At 37.8% G+C, this 16851-nt stretch overlaps 1 protein-coding gene across 1 annotated transcript in view; it reads left to right on the top strand.

Annotated features, from left to right (window-relative positions):
* Positions 1-16515, top strand: part of LOC122746889 (androgen dependent TFPI regulating protein) — a 134912-nt gene extending 118397 nt beyond the window's left edge. The window contains 1 exon segment of the mRNA XM_043992964.1: positions 16363-16515. Within this exon segment, the coding sequence (XP_043848899.1) occupies positions 16363-16515 (153 nt within the window).
* The last annotated feature ends 336 nt before the right edge of the window (positions 16516-16851 follow it).

Genomic DNA, 16851 nt, shown 5'->3' with positions numbered 1-16851 from the left:
ATGCTATAAAATGATTGTTAATTTTCAAATAATCTACTCTCATCAACTTAATTGTTGATATTAATATAGCATTTTAAGGTTTTCATATATATATATATACACACACACATACATATATATATATATATATATATATATAGAGAGAGAGAGAGAGAGAGAGAGAGAGAGAGAGAGAGAGAGTCATTTGATCTTTCCAACAATCCTGTGAAGTAAGTACTATAGGCATCAATATCTCTATTTTATAGATAAGGAATCCCAGTGTGAGAAATCAAGCAACTTGCCCAGGATCACACCACTGATAAGTGTCTGAGACAGGATTTGAACCCAGGTCTTCTTGCCTTTTAGTACAGTGCTCTAACCAGGTTGACTTTAACAATAAATGTCTAAAGAATCAGTATATTGAGTTCATATACAGTGGATTTTAAATTTCCATTCATTAAAAAAATATATTTTTAATATTTTTTCTATCTTAGTTGTTATTGACATCATTATTTTAAAACTGAAAATACTGAAATCAATTTAGTAATTTAAAATCCTGCATCAAGACAGATCCTATGTGTAGATTTTAAGATGGACTGGAGCATGTTTTATAAATGTTAAGTGTGTTCATGAATATGTTTGTCTTTTGTTTCTTAGCTTGTTTTGTAGGCTCTCTAAGGGCAGAGGCCTTATATTTTCCATGCTCATAGGTCTTCTCTTGCAACTAGATCAATTTTATACATGCAATGAGCAGTGATACATATTTAATGATCACAGTGCATCAAAATGTTGACATGCATTAGTGATAACACAAAGAAATCAAGAAATCATTATTTTAAAGGTTTCAATAACTATTTTAGCTTGAAAATTGTCTAAGATTAACCAGTATAGCCCAAGAAGGCAAATGTGAAACAGATGCTTAACATACATAAATTCTGTGAAATTACACAGAGGCTCTTAAATACACTGAAAACATTCATTCTTATGAGTTAAGCCTACCCTAAGAAGGTGCAAAGGGTGGGGGCCCAGGCCATGGCCCTTTAGATTTTGATTTTCAATAGAGCCTGATCTTGGCTTCAATAGAGAAAAACATGCTTTCACTTGGGAAATCTGATTTGGGTCTTATAGGCTTTTCTCATACACACACACACACACACACATGCATATGTGTATATGTATATATGTGTGTATGTATGTGTGTGTGTACACACACACATATACACACAGAAAGAGAGAAACAGACAAACATGGGGGAAGGGAGAAAGATGGTGGGAGAGAGAGGGAGAGAGGGGGAAAAAAGAGGAAGGGGAGGCTGAGAAGAAGAGAATGAGATGGAGGGGAGGGGAGGAAGGGAGAGAGAGAGAGAGAGACAGAGAGACAGAGAGGGAGGGAGGGAGATTTTTAAGCATTTACTATATGTCAAGAACCTTACTAATCTCTGGGAATCCTAAAACAAGACAAGACAGTCTGTACTCTCAAGGAGCTTACATTCTAATAGAGGAAAATATAAAGAGGGGCTAGAAAGAGGGTAAGGCATAAAGAAGGAGGAGGATATCTATGCAGGGGCAAGGCAGTTGGTAGGGAGGTGGAGCCAACCAGAGAGTAAACTAGGACCTACGTTAAAATTCCTTAAGATATGGTGGCTCAAGGCAGGGACTCATCATCAAGCTAGCCTTAGGGAGGAGTCATCTCTGGGTGGACAAAGCAGCTGGTCAGGAAATAGAGCAGGCTGGATGTGAAGTGAATGTTGGTTGCGGAAGATTAAATTCCTTTATTATCTTACAGCCTATCCCCCAATAACATTCTTTCATATTTCATCCAAGACAGAATTAATAAGTTATATATCTAGATAGACAAAGAGAGATAGATACTCACTACTGTGTTTTATTTACTGCTCTATTTAAAAGTACCACATTTGCTTTAAGACCTCAGTCCTCATCTTCAGAGAGGTCTAGTCTGTCCCAGTGGAATGTAAGTTTCTTGTGGGCAGGGGTAATGTTTCATTTTTTGCCTTTGCATATGTAACACCTCAAAACAGTGCCTGATACAACATAGGTACTGAATAAATGTTTCTTGGTTGACCAACTAATTAAAAATGTAACCTAAATGAAATTTCCTCTTCTGAATGAAATCATGTTACTGGCCTCCTGATTATTACATAAACAAGACACTCCATCTTTCTCCTCTGGACAGTTTTCTCTGGCTGTCTCCCATGTTTGGCACTCTCTCCCTCCTCCATTTTGCCTAGTGACCTCCCTGGCTTCCTTTAATTCCCAAATGAAATCTAACCTTCTCCAGGAAGCCTTCTCCAACTTCTCAATTACAGTGCTTTCCCTCTTTTAATTGTTTTCTATTTATCTTGTACATAGTTTGCTGTTGATGTATTTGCTTACATGTTGTTTCCCTCATCAGACTGTAAGCTTCTTAAGAACAGGGACTGTCTTTTATATCTCATCTCTGTGTATCCCCAGCACTTAGCACAGTGTTGGCACATAATAGGCACTTCATAAATGTCTATTGAATGAATGAATGAATATTATTGCTTATCAGCCCAAATCCAGCAATGTTTGGAAAGAGCATGTGTTTTGGAGCCTAGAGAACCAAGATCTTGTCTCAATTGTCACAAATACATTGTGTGACATTGTCCTGTAGAAAGTGGATTGGTTTAACAAATTTAAGATTCCTTTCCAGTGTGAGGAATCCTTCTCCTGATTTTTTGGGCTCCACATGCTGTCAAACAAAACCTGAGCTCTGTTTTCCTTCCTCATAGAGCTATGCCAAACACAAACTGTAAAATATAAAAACTTTGGCTTAACTGCCCTCATTGGGTACTCTACCTTATGGGACCTTCTGTCTTTGATTTGATGACCCAAAGCCCTCTATGCTCTCCTCACCATCCACCTCCTACCCTCTCTCAACCTCAACCTTCTCATCTACAAAATGGGAGATGATCAAATTTGAACTACTATTTTATAAGGTTCTTGTAACAATCAGTTTAGAAATGCATGGGAACACACTTTGTAAAGCACTAAATGCAAATTTGCTATCTTCATCATCAAGATCATTTGAATTTATAATTTGTAATTGTATTTGTAATTCATGTCTGGCTTATAGTAGGTGCTTAAAAGATTGATATAGTGATTGACTGGTTAATCATCATTATTATCAACATGTTACTATAGGAAACTCTCAGGGTCTTCCTTCCCCAGGAGGAAAAACATTTTGTAGTGGTCTTCTAGAAATGGTTGTTTTTCAGTCATTTCAGTCATGTCCATTTCTTCATGACCCTATTTGTTTTTTGTTTTGTCAAAGATACTGGAATGGTTTGCTATTTCCTCCTCTAGCTCATTTTACAGATGAGGAAATCGAGGCAAACAGGGTTGAGTATTTCTCTATAACTTCTACCTAGTTCTATTTGCTAGGGCAAAATCATCACCATCATCATCTCTTCCATATGATAGGTCTTTAGACATATTAAGACAATTATTATGTCCCTCCTAAATCTTTTTCTTCAGGTCAAAATGTTTCTGTGCTTCTAGCAAGCTTCATATAACAGGGTCTTCAAGAACCTTCACTAATCTAATCACCCTCCTTCAGCTACTTTCTAGCTCATCAACATTCTACTTAAAATGTGTCATCCAAACTAAGTATAATATCCCAGGTAAGGTCTTACCAGTGAAGAACACAATGGAACTAAAACCTTCCTTGCTTCAGAAAGTTTGTTTTTGGATCACATTAGCTGTTGAGACTGCCATATATGTTGTCCTATTGCCATACTGAGCTGGCTATCCATCAAATGCCCCCTAGACTGGATCTTTTTCAGACTATTATATATCCATGTCTTCATCATTAGGTACTCGTGAGGTTGATTTGTTGAAGGCAATTGTTAGACTATTAATTAATTTATATATATACACACATATATGTGTGTAATGTATGTGTGTTTGTAAATATATATTGTTGGGGTTTTTTTGTCCTTTATTATCAAAGAGGATGAATGATATCAGGAAGGTGATGTCATTACTTGCAAGTGAATTACCTTTAAGTGAGGTAGGTCTGTGCAAAGTAACTAGCCCCACTCTCCTCCAGAGCCATCTGGGTCTAATGGAAAGATATAGATCATGATAACTGAAGATGGCCCCAGATGTGTATTGTGCATGTGTGCATATATGTATGTGTATGTGTATATGCATAAATGCATGTATAAAAACACTCATATATTCCTATTACATCTAGGTGGCACAGTGGTGCTCTAGCACTGGACTTGGAGTCAGGAAGACCTGAGTTTAAATCCAGCCTCAGACACTTGCTGGCTGTGTGTGCCCCTGGACAAGACCTTAACCCTGTTTGCCTCAGTTTCCTCATCTATAATAAGAGCTAGAGAAAGAAATGGCAAATCACTTCAGTATCTTTGCCAAGAAAAACCCAAATGAGGTCACAAAGAGTTGGACATGACTGAAACTACTGAAACACAACAACAATATTCCTATTAAATTCTTATTAGATTAAATTCAGCTTAACCTTCTAGTCAGTCAAAATGTTTTTGCATCCTGGCTTTGTCATCCAATGTATTATCTATCTCTTTAAGGTTTGTGTCATCTATTAATTTAATAATCATGACATTTATGCTTTATCCAAATCATTGATTAAAATGTTACAACATAAAGCTAAATATAGATCACTGAAATGAGTCTACTAGAGACCTTCTGAGTTAATATTGTACTATTAATGACAGTGTATTGGGTCATTCTCCTGTGGTCTAGCCATCATCTTTCCATTTTGACCACAATAGTTGCATGAGAAATTTTTTCAAATGCTTCATTAAATTCTCAGTAGAGAATAATAGGTCTAGCATCCCCTTGATCTACGAGTCTTGTAACCCTTGCCAAAAAAATAAGGAAATGAGATTAGTCTGGCAAGATGTATCTTTGATGAAACCATCTTGGTTGTATGTAATAACCACTTACTTTTCTAAATGTTCACTAATATCCCTTTAATAATATGTTCCAGAATTTTGCCAGGAATCAAAATCAAGCTCACTGGCCATTATTTACAAGCACTACACCTTCCTTTTGGGAAAAAAAAATATATATCCGCTGTTCTCTAAAAGCTTCCTAACAAATAAAGCTTTCCATTAAGAAAATGTGCATCCATGTGAGGTAATAGGTCCCCCCTTTCTTGGGGTCTTTAAAGGAAAGCTAGAGGATAATTTGTCAGCTATGTTGTACAATAAAAGTTATCTTTATTTCAGGTATGGATTGGACAAGGTAAACTCTAAGACTCCTTCAAACTCTGAAATTCAGCGATTCCATGATTCTGCGATTCCATGATTCTTTTTTAAAAATCTAAGTTGAGTGCCGTATGTGTCCACAATAGTCTTTTTATATAATGCCCACCTTTTCTTCCCATAAGAACTGTTCCTCTTTTTGTCTTCAGATTTTCATTCCTGAAAGCTTTGTTTCTCTCTATACTGATCTCCTCATGTTGAACTTTATGCCATGGAATATTACCTATCTTCCCCTTGGTTGGATGGTTATCCATTCTTCCAAAAATGGAGGCTATATTTCAGACAAGACCTGGCTTTCTCCACCTTCCACATTAGAAATTCCAAGAAGTAATCATTCACCATGAAGGTTCCCATCCTTTCTACTTTAATAACTAATTCCTCCTTAATGTTTTAGGAGAGGTTGGATCTTGTAACAGCCCTCACATCACATCACCTAGTCAGTTACTTATTCTGTCCAGCCCTGTCTTTCTTCACTTTCATAGAATTAAACTCCAGGGGCAGCTAGGTGGCACAGCAGATAGAGCACCGCCCTGGAGTCAGGAGGACCTGAGTTCAAATCCTACCTCAGACACTTAACACTTACTAGCTGTGTGACCCTAGGCAAGTCGCTTAGCCCCAGTTGACTCACGAAAGAAAGAAAGAAAGAAAGAAAGAAAGAAAGAAAGAAAGAAAGAAAGAAAGAAAGAAAGAAAGAAAGAAAGAAAGAGTAAACTCTGATTGCCTTCCCCTCATTCTGGAGCTAGAGAACCTGAGTTCAAATTCCACTTCTGGTGCTTATGATCTCTGTGACCTCGGAAATTCATTCAAACCTCTTTGACCTTTGGTTTCCTCATCTGCAAAATAAAGGGGTTGGGCCAGATAGCCACCAATTTTCCTTCTAGATCTGAATCTATGATTTTCTGGACCAAACAGGCATGATGTGTCCATCTTGTATAATTTCTCCTCAATCTTTAGCCAATTGATCAGTTTTCAGAGTGGAATGTGATCAAAAGATGCAGCTCCCAAACTGAATGCAAACTGACAGATATGATTTAACTTGTTAAAGAGCTAACAGAATGAAATGGAAAATCATGTGAATCAGAGTCTGAAACAAATAGAAATCATACATTTTAATCCCCTAACGGAGTTTCTTGGAGAAACAAGGGGAGGGATATCCATGGAGATATGACTGATTAAGAATGTCAGATATATGTTCAGTGAATGTTTGTGAAGGGTGAGGAAATTATCAATAATGAAAGGTAAAGCCGAAAACTTCCTGAGAATAGATACAAGCATAGGCTTATAGATATAGAGAACATTCCATTTCTTCTTAATTTCTTCTCCTGTGACAGATGGCCAATGAAAGGTAAATAAGGTCTTATACATAGTAGGTACTTAAATGTATGTTGAAATGAGTTACATTCAACTGAATTTGTGCCATGGCAGATTTCCACCCCAAATACACTGTACTATGCACTGTATTTCTACCTTTGGAAGTATTTGTGTAGATGGATGATCCCAAACAAAAGTAGAGAATAAATCATGGCCACCACCACACAGTAACAAATGAGTTAGTATCTATGTGATTTGTCAGAGACATTAGGAATATTCCAGGCTTGTGGTGTTTTAAGTTATAATTTCAGAGAAAAACAGGAAGAAATCCCAAACTGGTTTCCGCATCAGGGACTAAAGAGAAGTTATTGTTGTTGTTCTTCTTATTATAAATAGCTAGTATTTATATAGTGCTTAATGGTTTTAAAGCAATTTATGTTATTAATTTGCCCTTCACAACCCAATGAAGTAGGAGCTATTATTATGCCCATTTTATAAATCAAGAACCTGAGGCTGGAAGAGGTTAAATGACTTGTCCATAGCTAGTAAGTGTCTGAATCAGGAAAAATAAAATAAAAGATATAGGGCCCCTGTTCTGGCCCTACCTGCTTATTTTATAGATAAGGACATTTGCCATCAGATGAGTCTATCTGATACAAGTCCAATTACTGAGTTTTCCAACAGAATCTCAACAGGAGCTTTATGAGTTAGTCTGATGATGGTATTAGAATGAAACCCCAATATGATTTCTCTCCCACTTCCTTGTCCTGTCTTTGGATCACCTGCCACTTATACAGTATCTGCCACTACACTATGACTTCTCTGCCACTTTCTTAGTCACTTCCTTTGGAAGTTTTGTCAAACCAGCCCATGATTGATCTTGTCACCCTGCTAACTAGACTACCCATATGGATTCATGCCCCAAGCACTGGCTCTTTCTCTCATCAACCATCATCCTCATTTCTACCCAATTCATCCAAATGTAACACCTCCCTTATAGAATTTTCTCTTTAAGCTATGGCCCTGCAATGTTTTAAAAATGACCTTCCTATTTTATAAGTGATAGAATTTTCTCCCCATGCTGTCTTCTGGCAATTAGAACTAGATAAAAATAAAATGATGAAATATATAATTACATGCTGAATTGGTACTCATGTTGATCAAAAGAATGGTTGGATCATGTTTATTTTGTAGCCTTCCCAGAAGACAAAGCCTTGTTCTATTTAAGGAAAGCCCTATCAAATGTTTGACCCCAAATACTTCTTTTTCCCCTATGTTCCACATGCAAAAACAGATCAGTGACAAAAGGGTTAAAAGGAAGTGAAATGTAAATATGATTCAGCCAGTCAAAAGGGAAGGAACTGGGGGCAGCTAGATGGTGCAGTGGTTAAAGCACTGGCCCTGGATTCAGGAGTACCTGAGTTCAAATCCGGCCTCAGACACTTGACACTTACTAACTGTGTGACCCTGGGCAAGTCACTTAACCCCCTATTGCCTGCAAAAAAAAAAAAAGGGAAGGAACTTCCCCTTAAGAATTTTAAATTTTGTTTCCAACCAAGGCTGGAATCCCAGTGGTGAATCTAGTCCAGGCATTAAGACACACAATACTCCAATGAAACACCCTTCTTTTCATCTCTAAATGTTCAGTTGATAGAATTCAGGAATGATAAGGGACAAAGGGACAAAGTTCTTAGTAAACCAATAAATATTTTTTTCAGGCAGATGAAGACTTTTTTTTCTTTGCAAGGTGGATAGCAGGACAGAAATTCCCCCAGAAAATAGTTCAAACTGAATTCAAACCTTATGGACCCTCACTCTCCATCACAAGCAATAGAAGACAATTGATCTATTAGTCAATAAGATGAGTGGTTTCAAAAGGAACTAGGTGCAGCTTGCATACATAGAAAATTCAGTCTACTCCAGGCTAGTTCAAACCATTTCATCCCCTTACTCAACAAATTCCAGTGGCTCTCTATTCCCTTTGGAATAAAATATGATATTCTCTCTCTCCCCTTTCAAGATCTTTACAAACCGCCCCTTTCCTAACTTCTTAATATTCTTATATTATTCCCTTCCATCCACGCCTTTGCTCTCACTCCAACTTTCTTTGTTCATGGTGCAGTATTCTTTGCCATGAGGAATCAATCAATAAAAAAAAATCAATGAACATTTATTAAGCACCTACTTTTGCAGGCACAGGGTAGCTAGGTGGCACAGTGGATGGAGTGCTAGACCTGGAGTCAGGAAGACGTGTTCAAATCCAGTCTTAGATACTTTTAAACTACATGACCTTGGGCAAATCACTTATCCCTGCTTACCTCAGTTTCCTTATTGGTAAAATGAACTGAAGAAGGAAATGGCAAATCACTCCAGTATCTTTGTCAAGAAAAATCCCAAATGGGGTCATAACGAGTTGGACTAAAAAAAAACTGAACATGTGCCAGACAAAGTGCCAAGTGTTTGGGATGTAAAAGAAACAAAAGATGGTTCCTGCCCTTGAGGATCTTACAATTACTGTCAAGGCATATTGAGTATTTAAATTGGCAAAGTAATGAGAGAATCTGTAGACTTGCATGTGTTCAGTTTTCCTTCAATAAAAACAGCCATTTGTGTTGAGTTCAGAGTCAGTTGAGATTAATGCATATATGAAATGGACAAATTTTGTATATTTTCTGAATTCTTGCCATACTCATCATGTTATATAGGCTGGTAAAGTTTATATTAGATAAAACTATTTATAAACTTTCATTTATCCACAATAACATACCATCCAAAATTTCATGGCATGTCTGGCTAACCTGTTGTGCCACAGCACATGTGTTGAGAACTACTGGTTTATTCTAAGGAGCCCAGTGGGACTATTTGGTGGCAGCTGTTCCACCTGCAGTGCCCATCTGTTCCCTGCTAACTGAACCCTGTTGTCCTCCCCATGGGCTCTTATCAGAATGGTTAAGATCCCCCACACTCCCTAAAAAGTGATCTGGGCTTCTTGGTGGTGGTACTAACACCTGAGGTTGACTTGAGGTGTTAGAGAACAGTTTGGAAGGAGAAGTGATAACAAGCATAGGAAGTTGTGGGAACCCTCAGAGAGACAGAATAAAAAAAGTTTGAGGTTAATTGGATTATAGCAAGGAAGTCCTTGAAAAGAATTAGTCATTTGTTCAAATGACCTAATAATTTGTGCAGGGCACTCTAATTTTTTTTTTTTTTTTTTTGCGGGGCCATGGGGGTTAAGTGACTTACCCAGGGTCACAGAGCTAGTAAGTGTCAAGTGTGTGAGGTTGGATTTGAACTCAGGTCCTCCTGAATCCAGGGCCAGTGCTTTATCCACTGCGCCACCTAGCTTCCCCCTTGCAGGGCACTCTAAATGGCACTGTGATGATTTATAAGAAAAATAGGGGGAATGCTTTTTTTGTCTCAGAAAAGCTTACAACCTAATGGGGAAAGGGAAAACATTTCACTCCAAATTTAAGCCAAAGCATAGAAATCATCCAAAGTTTACAGCTGCATATTAATAATAAGAGATTGCTATAGAAATTGGGGGCAATGATGATGATAGTTGAACACTTTAAGGTATGCAAAGGACTATATATATATACACACACACATACACGTTAACTCATTTGATTCTGAAAACAATCAACAAGAATTTGTTGCATGCCTGCTATGTGCCAATCACTGCAGAAGGAGCTGCACAAAAAAAGACAAGAACTGGATGTCCTTGAGCTAATGGGCAGGGCTGGGTACAGAGACAAGACAGCAAACACAATCCTAAAGGAAAACCCATCAACAAAACTAAGGGAGAAAGACAAAAATATTGAGAAAAGTATTATTATGCCCATTTTATAGACAAGGAACCTAAGTGACCTAGGGTTACACAGCTAGTAAGTGTCTGAGGTCAGATTTTAACTCAGGTCTTCCTGATTCTGGGACTGGCACTCGATCCCCTCCACCACCTAATAGCCCTTTTCCTATGGAAGACATTGCATTTGGAGTTACAAGGCATGAAAGCAAATATTGGCTCTCCTGTGTAATTATCTTTTGGACTTTGGGCAAGTCACAATACCCCTGTGAGAGGGTTGGACCTGACATTCTCTAGGGTCCCCGATGGCTCAAAATCCTATAAAAATGTAGTTTAGTAGAGATGTTAGGGAAAATTTCCCTTTGAGTAAATGCAAAGATGTTATTTTTTCTGATAAAAAATTTTATTATTTTCCAGTTACATATAAGGATAGATTTCAACATTTGTTTTCACAGGATTTTTGGTTCCAAATTTTTCTACCACCCTCCCTTACCTGCCTCCTCCCCAAAACAGAAAGCAATCTGATATAGGTTATATATGTGCAATCACATTAAACATATTTCTGCATTAGTCATATTGTGAAAGAAGAATCAGAGCACAAGGGAAAAACCTCAAAAAATAAGGGGAAAAATAGCCTCAAAGTAGAAACAGTATGGTTCAATCTGTATTCATAAACCACAGGTTTGTTGTTTGTTTTTTTCTGGATGTTGAGAACATTTTCTATCATGAAGTTCTTTGAAATTGTTTTGGACCATTGCATTGCTAAAAAGAGCCAGGTCTATCACCATTGTTCATCACACAATGTTGCTGTTACCATGTATAATGTTCTCCTGGTTCTGCTCCTCTCAGTCAGCATCATTTTATGTAAATCCTTCCAGGTTTCCCTGAACTCCTCCTGCTCATCATTACTTTCCATATCTGTTTTTTTAAACTTTGTGTTCTAAATTTTCTTCCTCTCTCCCTCCTCAACCCTCCCTATGAAATCCAGCAATTCAATATAAGTCATACATGTGCAGTTATGCAAAGCATCTTTTTATTAGTCAGGTTGTGAAAAAAATAGACAAAATAACTTTAGAAAGAAGAACTAACAAATAAAATTATACTTCAATCTGTATTCAGATACCACCAGTTCTTTCTCTGTTGATGGTTTGCATTTTTCATACATCCTTCTGATATCATCCTGCTCATCATTTATTTCACAGTTACTATTACTAACTGTATTGCCCTCCATCTTATTCCCTCCCTTTGATTTTATGCTATTTTCTATCTTCCTTCACCTATACCTCCTTGAAAGCATTTTGCTTTTTACTGCCGCCTCCCCCAGTCTGCCTTTCCTTTGTTCCTACCTTCACCTTCCCCCCCAATCTCCTTTCCCTTCCACTTTCCCTCAGGTCACAATATATTGCTATACCCACTTGAGTGCATATGTTATTCCTTCTTTGAGCCAATTCTAATGAGAATAAGGTTCACTCACTCTCCTGCTCCTTCCCCATCTTCCCCTCCCCTCTATAAGCTTTTTCTTGTTTCTTTTATGTGAGCTACTTTTACCCAGTCCATCTCTCCCTTTACCCTTCATTCAGTGCATTTCTCTTACCCCTTAACTTTATTTTAAAGATGTCATCATGGGTCAGGTAGGTGATACAGTGAAACAAAACACCAGCCCTGGACCCAGCCCTGAGCCCAAATCTGGCCCCAGACATAAGCCACCCCACCCTACCTGCCCCACAAAAAACAAGGATAAACAAAAAATAAATGCTTTACAGATATCATCCCTTCATATTCAGTTCAGACCTGTGTCCTCTGTCTAAGTGTATTCCTTTCAGCTACCCTAATACTGAGAAAGTTCTTATGAGTTAGAAGTATTATCTTCCCATGTATGAATATAAACAGTTTAATCTTTTAATATCCCCCATGATTTCTTTGTCATGTTTTCTTTTTTATGCTTCTGTAGGATCTTGTATTTGAAAGTCAAATTTTCTATTCAGTTCAGGTCTTTTCATCACAAAAGCCTGAAAGTCCTTTTTCATTGAAGTCCCATTTTTCCCCTGAAAGATTATACACAGTTTTTCTGGGTAGGTGATTTTTTACTGTAGTCCCAGTTCCTTTGCCCTCTGGAATATAATATTACATGCCCTCTGGTCCTTTAATGTAGATGCTCCTGGAACTTGTGTTATCCTTACCGTAACTCCACAGTATTTGAATTCCTTTTTTTCTAGCTGCTTGCAATATTTTCTCCTTGACCTGGGATCTTTGGAATTTGACTATAATATTCCTTTTGAGATCTCTTTCAGGGGCTGATTGGTGGATTCTTTCAATTTCTATTTTATCTTCTGCTCCTGGAGAATCAGTGCAATTTTCCCTGATAATTTCTTGGAAGATGATGTCTAGGCTCTTTCCTTAATCATGGTTTTCAGGTAGTCCAATGATTTGCATATTATCTCTCCTGGCTCTATTTTCCAGGTCAGCTGTTTTTCCAAGGAGATATTCCATATTGCCCTCTATGTTTTATTCATTTGGATTTGCTTCACTGTGTCTTGGTTTCTCACAAAGTCACTAGCTTCCATGTGTGCAATCCTAATTCTTAGGCAATTATTTTCTTCAGAGAGCTTTTGTATTTCTTTTCCCATTTGGCTTTTCAAGCTGTTGATTTTTTTCTCATGAGTCTCCTGCATCACTCTCATGTCTCTTTCCATTCTTTCCTCCATCTCTCTAAATCATCCTTCTATCTGTCCTACTTTCTCTTCAAAGTCCCTTTTGAGCACTTCCATGGCCTGAGAACAATTCATATTTTTCCTGGAAGGTTTGGATGTTGGAGCTTTGACTTTGTTATTATCTTCTTCTGAGGGTGTATTCTGGCCTACTTTACCTCCCCCCCAAAAGTTTTCTATAGTCTGCTGCTTTCTTTGCCTACTCATCTCAACCCGGAAGTAGATGTCTGATTGAAATCTGATTCTCTATGGTCAGAAACTTGGTGTGTCTGTGCCCCTCTCCACCTGGGCAGCCACCACTTGATTCAGCCCACTGGTTCAGAACCAAGGCACTTCTCCCCAACTCCAGCAAACACCACAGCCACTTCACCCCACCCAAGGGCCAAACCCCCTCACCAGTTTGTGAGCTGAGCCTCAGAAGAAAGCTCTGGCACTGAAGATTCTGAGACCATGGAGGGACTATCTGTTCCTGGCTGGGTCTGGACTACATGATGAGCTCCTATCTCAGCTTGATCAGCAGGTGATCCCAGTTGCTATCTTTGGCTGGAAAATAGTCTCAATCCATTCTTATGTTGGTTAGGCTGCTCTGTTTTTTTTTTTTAATGGCATTATTTGGGAGTGAGTAGATGGGTTTATTGGGATCTTGCAGAAGTTACAACCTATCCTCCGCCATCCTGACTCCACCCTCTCTAAATGCAAAGATTTTAATCTGGAATGCTCATGAAAGCTTACTCTTACATTTTGAGTGTGAGCATTTACACCTAATTGTCTAAACAAAAAATGAAGAGAACCAGAGAGACCATATTAAAGTTTTAATTTGATTCAAGAGTCAAGATAAGGTTATAGCTTTGGGAGCACATACACCATTATAGAGATTAAGGCAGCTAGGGGCTCAGTGTGTAGTGGTAGATTTGTAGTTAGAAAGCATCGTGCTTAAATTCTGCCTTGAACATTTAGATGATCCTTGGCTGGTCACTTAACCTCGGTATACCTCAGTTTCCTTTTACGTAAAATAGGGATGATAATACTTCTTACCTCCTGTGACTGTCAATATAAAATGAGATCATAGATCCTTCACAAAACTTGAAGTGCTATTTAAATTCCAGCCATTATTATTATTAGATTTGCTTGGCAGAAAAGAAGGAAGAAATGTATGCTGGAGCATTCTTCTTGAAGAGTCAAGAGAGAAAAATTTGAAGTCTCTGAGGAAGGCCATGATTTTGAAATAGAGAAAGGTTTGTCCTTTAACTTGGGACTCCTGGAAGAACAACCATAGATTCAAAGATCTCTGTGGGTCTTCACTTTTAAAATTATATAGCTCATGAGCCCCTACCAGTGTGTTTACTTTTTGATAGTCTGTCTGCCAGAGGACACAATTATCTCATTTATTGAAAAAGCATTGTAAGAAAAGGAGCAACACATGGGAATGACAGTGTGAGTCCAAAGAGGACCCTAAGGTCTTTAAAGCTGTGAAGATTTATGGCCCTTAACTGTGGGTTTGCAAATCTAATGCCTGGATAAATGTCTGTCCTAAAAATGCAATCCCCTAGTTTTATTCTAAGGAGTGGGTCCCCTGTTGTAATCCTATTTGTAAAGAATAAATAAATCTGCTTGGACAGTCCACCTAGGCAGGCAAATTGATTAGGTGAGAGGTCAGGGGAATGGCCCATAATGAAATCAATCCAGGTTCTTCCCTTTCTCCTTTGTTACAATGATTTCCTTCCCTGGCAGTTTCAGTACCTTTTAGCATGCTGTGTGCAAACATCTGCCAACCAGCTCCCATCACCTGTCCCATTTTAGATGTTCAGTGCTACTTGAAGGGAAATACCAGAATTTGTTAACTAGCTAACAGCAAGTGTCAGGAATTAATTAGACTAAAGAGAGGAAGATTTGATATTATTAATGCTGAGCTACTATCCAAAGGTACCTATGTGTTTCAAGTGTTATTTTCATTATTGAATTTTATTTTTAATTTATGGAATAAAACAAGCATTTCCATAACATAGTTCAACAAAAAAGATGATTGTATGTGAAACTACAGGTCTACTATGCAGAACTGGCTATTCCTTTCAAATATAAAGCAGAATTATCCTGTACATTTCTTTTTCTTCTTCTCTCCCCTCCCCCAAATGAGGATAACATTAAACACAAATATATATATGCATATAGGTATGTATATGCATGTATACATATATGCACATATATACTTACATACATATGTGTAAAATTATGCTACACATATTTCTATTTATTATTTCTTTGAATTCAGATAGGGTCTCTTCATTTGAGCTTTATAGTTAATTTGGGTATTTATAATAGTCAAAATATGTTCTTCATTCAAAGTTGTTCTTAGAACAATATTGCTATTACTGTATACTGTATAATGTTCTCTTAGTTCTGATCATTTTTCTTCATTATTTCATTGTTTCACATCTTGCAAGCTTGATTTTTTTAAAAATCTGAAGTTATTTTAATGATTTTTCCATAGGCCTTGGGAAAGCATCTTCCCTCTTCACACCCAACATAGTAACAATTCTTCATCTCTTCCAGAAGATTCAGCAGGCAAACCCAAATAACTCATCTCTCTTGTCTTCTCTCTGCAGGTGATCAAATATACAACACCTTAGGAAAAGGAAGTGATTCTGGCTCATTCAAACGTCCCAAGAGGAAGGGAAGGCTAGAAAGACAAAATGACAGAAAATTAAATCCTTTGTTGGGGAGGCAAATTTTTGTTTGTCTGTTTCTGTGGGCAAAGTCAGTGTGTCTTTTAAACCAGATAAAACCTGCAAGGGGGATTTGAGTAGGGGTGGGGCTGCTACCAGGTAAGGGGAATGGATCATATTAAATGAAAGGATTAGAAGGTGGTGATTTTGATTGACCCTTATTGTTTACAGCAAAACTTCTTAAAATGCGGGTCATGACCCCATATGAGATTGTGTAACTGAATGTAGGGGTTGCAAAAAAATTGGCTGCACTAAAAGGTTATGTATACCTATTTTATATACCTATATACCCAGGGTTACTTAAAAATTTCTCAGGCAAAAAGTGGCTGTCAGTGGGAAAAGTTTAAGAAGCTCTGGTTTATAGAACATACCAAAGATATAACTCTCATCTCCTCAGAGTGCATATTCCTTCTGCTTGACCTCCAAAGGGAATGTGGCCTTTGTTTAAAACCTGTGCCCCCAGCAGAGTACAGAGAACCTCATCACCATTCCTACAGGAATTTCTGTGACTTGATTAAATGTAGGGATTGCTGTTCCCTTTTCTTCCCCCAGAATGATGACAATTTGATGAGGATGACAGTGCATCAACAAGGAGTGTCAATATGGGAAAACTCCTTGGTGAGCCAACATCAGGAGTGGCAGACCTCAGAGTCTTCAATCATGTTGACAACGGTGGAGATCTCCACTTTGGGCAGGATCAATTAAGGAAATAAATGCTAGACATTATCTTTGGGAATATAATCTAGTCAGAAAAGTAATCTGATTATAATGATGACCAAGATTGTTTTTTTATGAAACATTAGGCTCATGGCTTAAGGAAATGATGCTGTGATTAGCAAATATAGTCACAGAATCTGTTTGGAGTTTCCTAATGTCTTTTTGAGTATTCATTGACAGCAGCTTCTTGTTGGTTAGCACATAGATTGAATATACCATTGGTAGCTAAATAGAACTGAAACAGATGTCCTGTCATTAGGGCCATCCCTGGCAGGTGCTGGGACTAAGAAAAATACTAATGGCCTTGAGGCTTAATGGTTTTTT

The sequence above is a fragment of the Dromiciops gliroides genome, chromosome 1 (assembly GCF_019393635.1).
Source record: "Dromiciops gliroides isolate mDroGli1 chromosome 1, mDroGli1.pri, whole genome shotgun sequence".
In the NCBI taxonomy this organism is placed as follows: Eukaryota; Metazoa; Chordata; class Mammalia; order Microbiotheria; family Microbiotheriidae; genus Dromiciops; species Dromiciops gliroides.
Note: the sequence above shows the minus strand (reverse complement) of the source record. Positions and strands in the feature narration are given on the sequence as shown.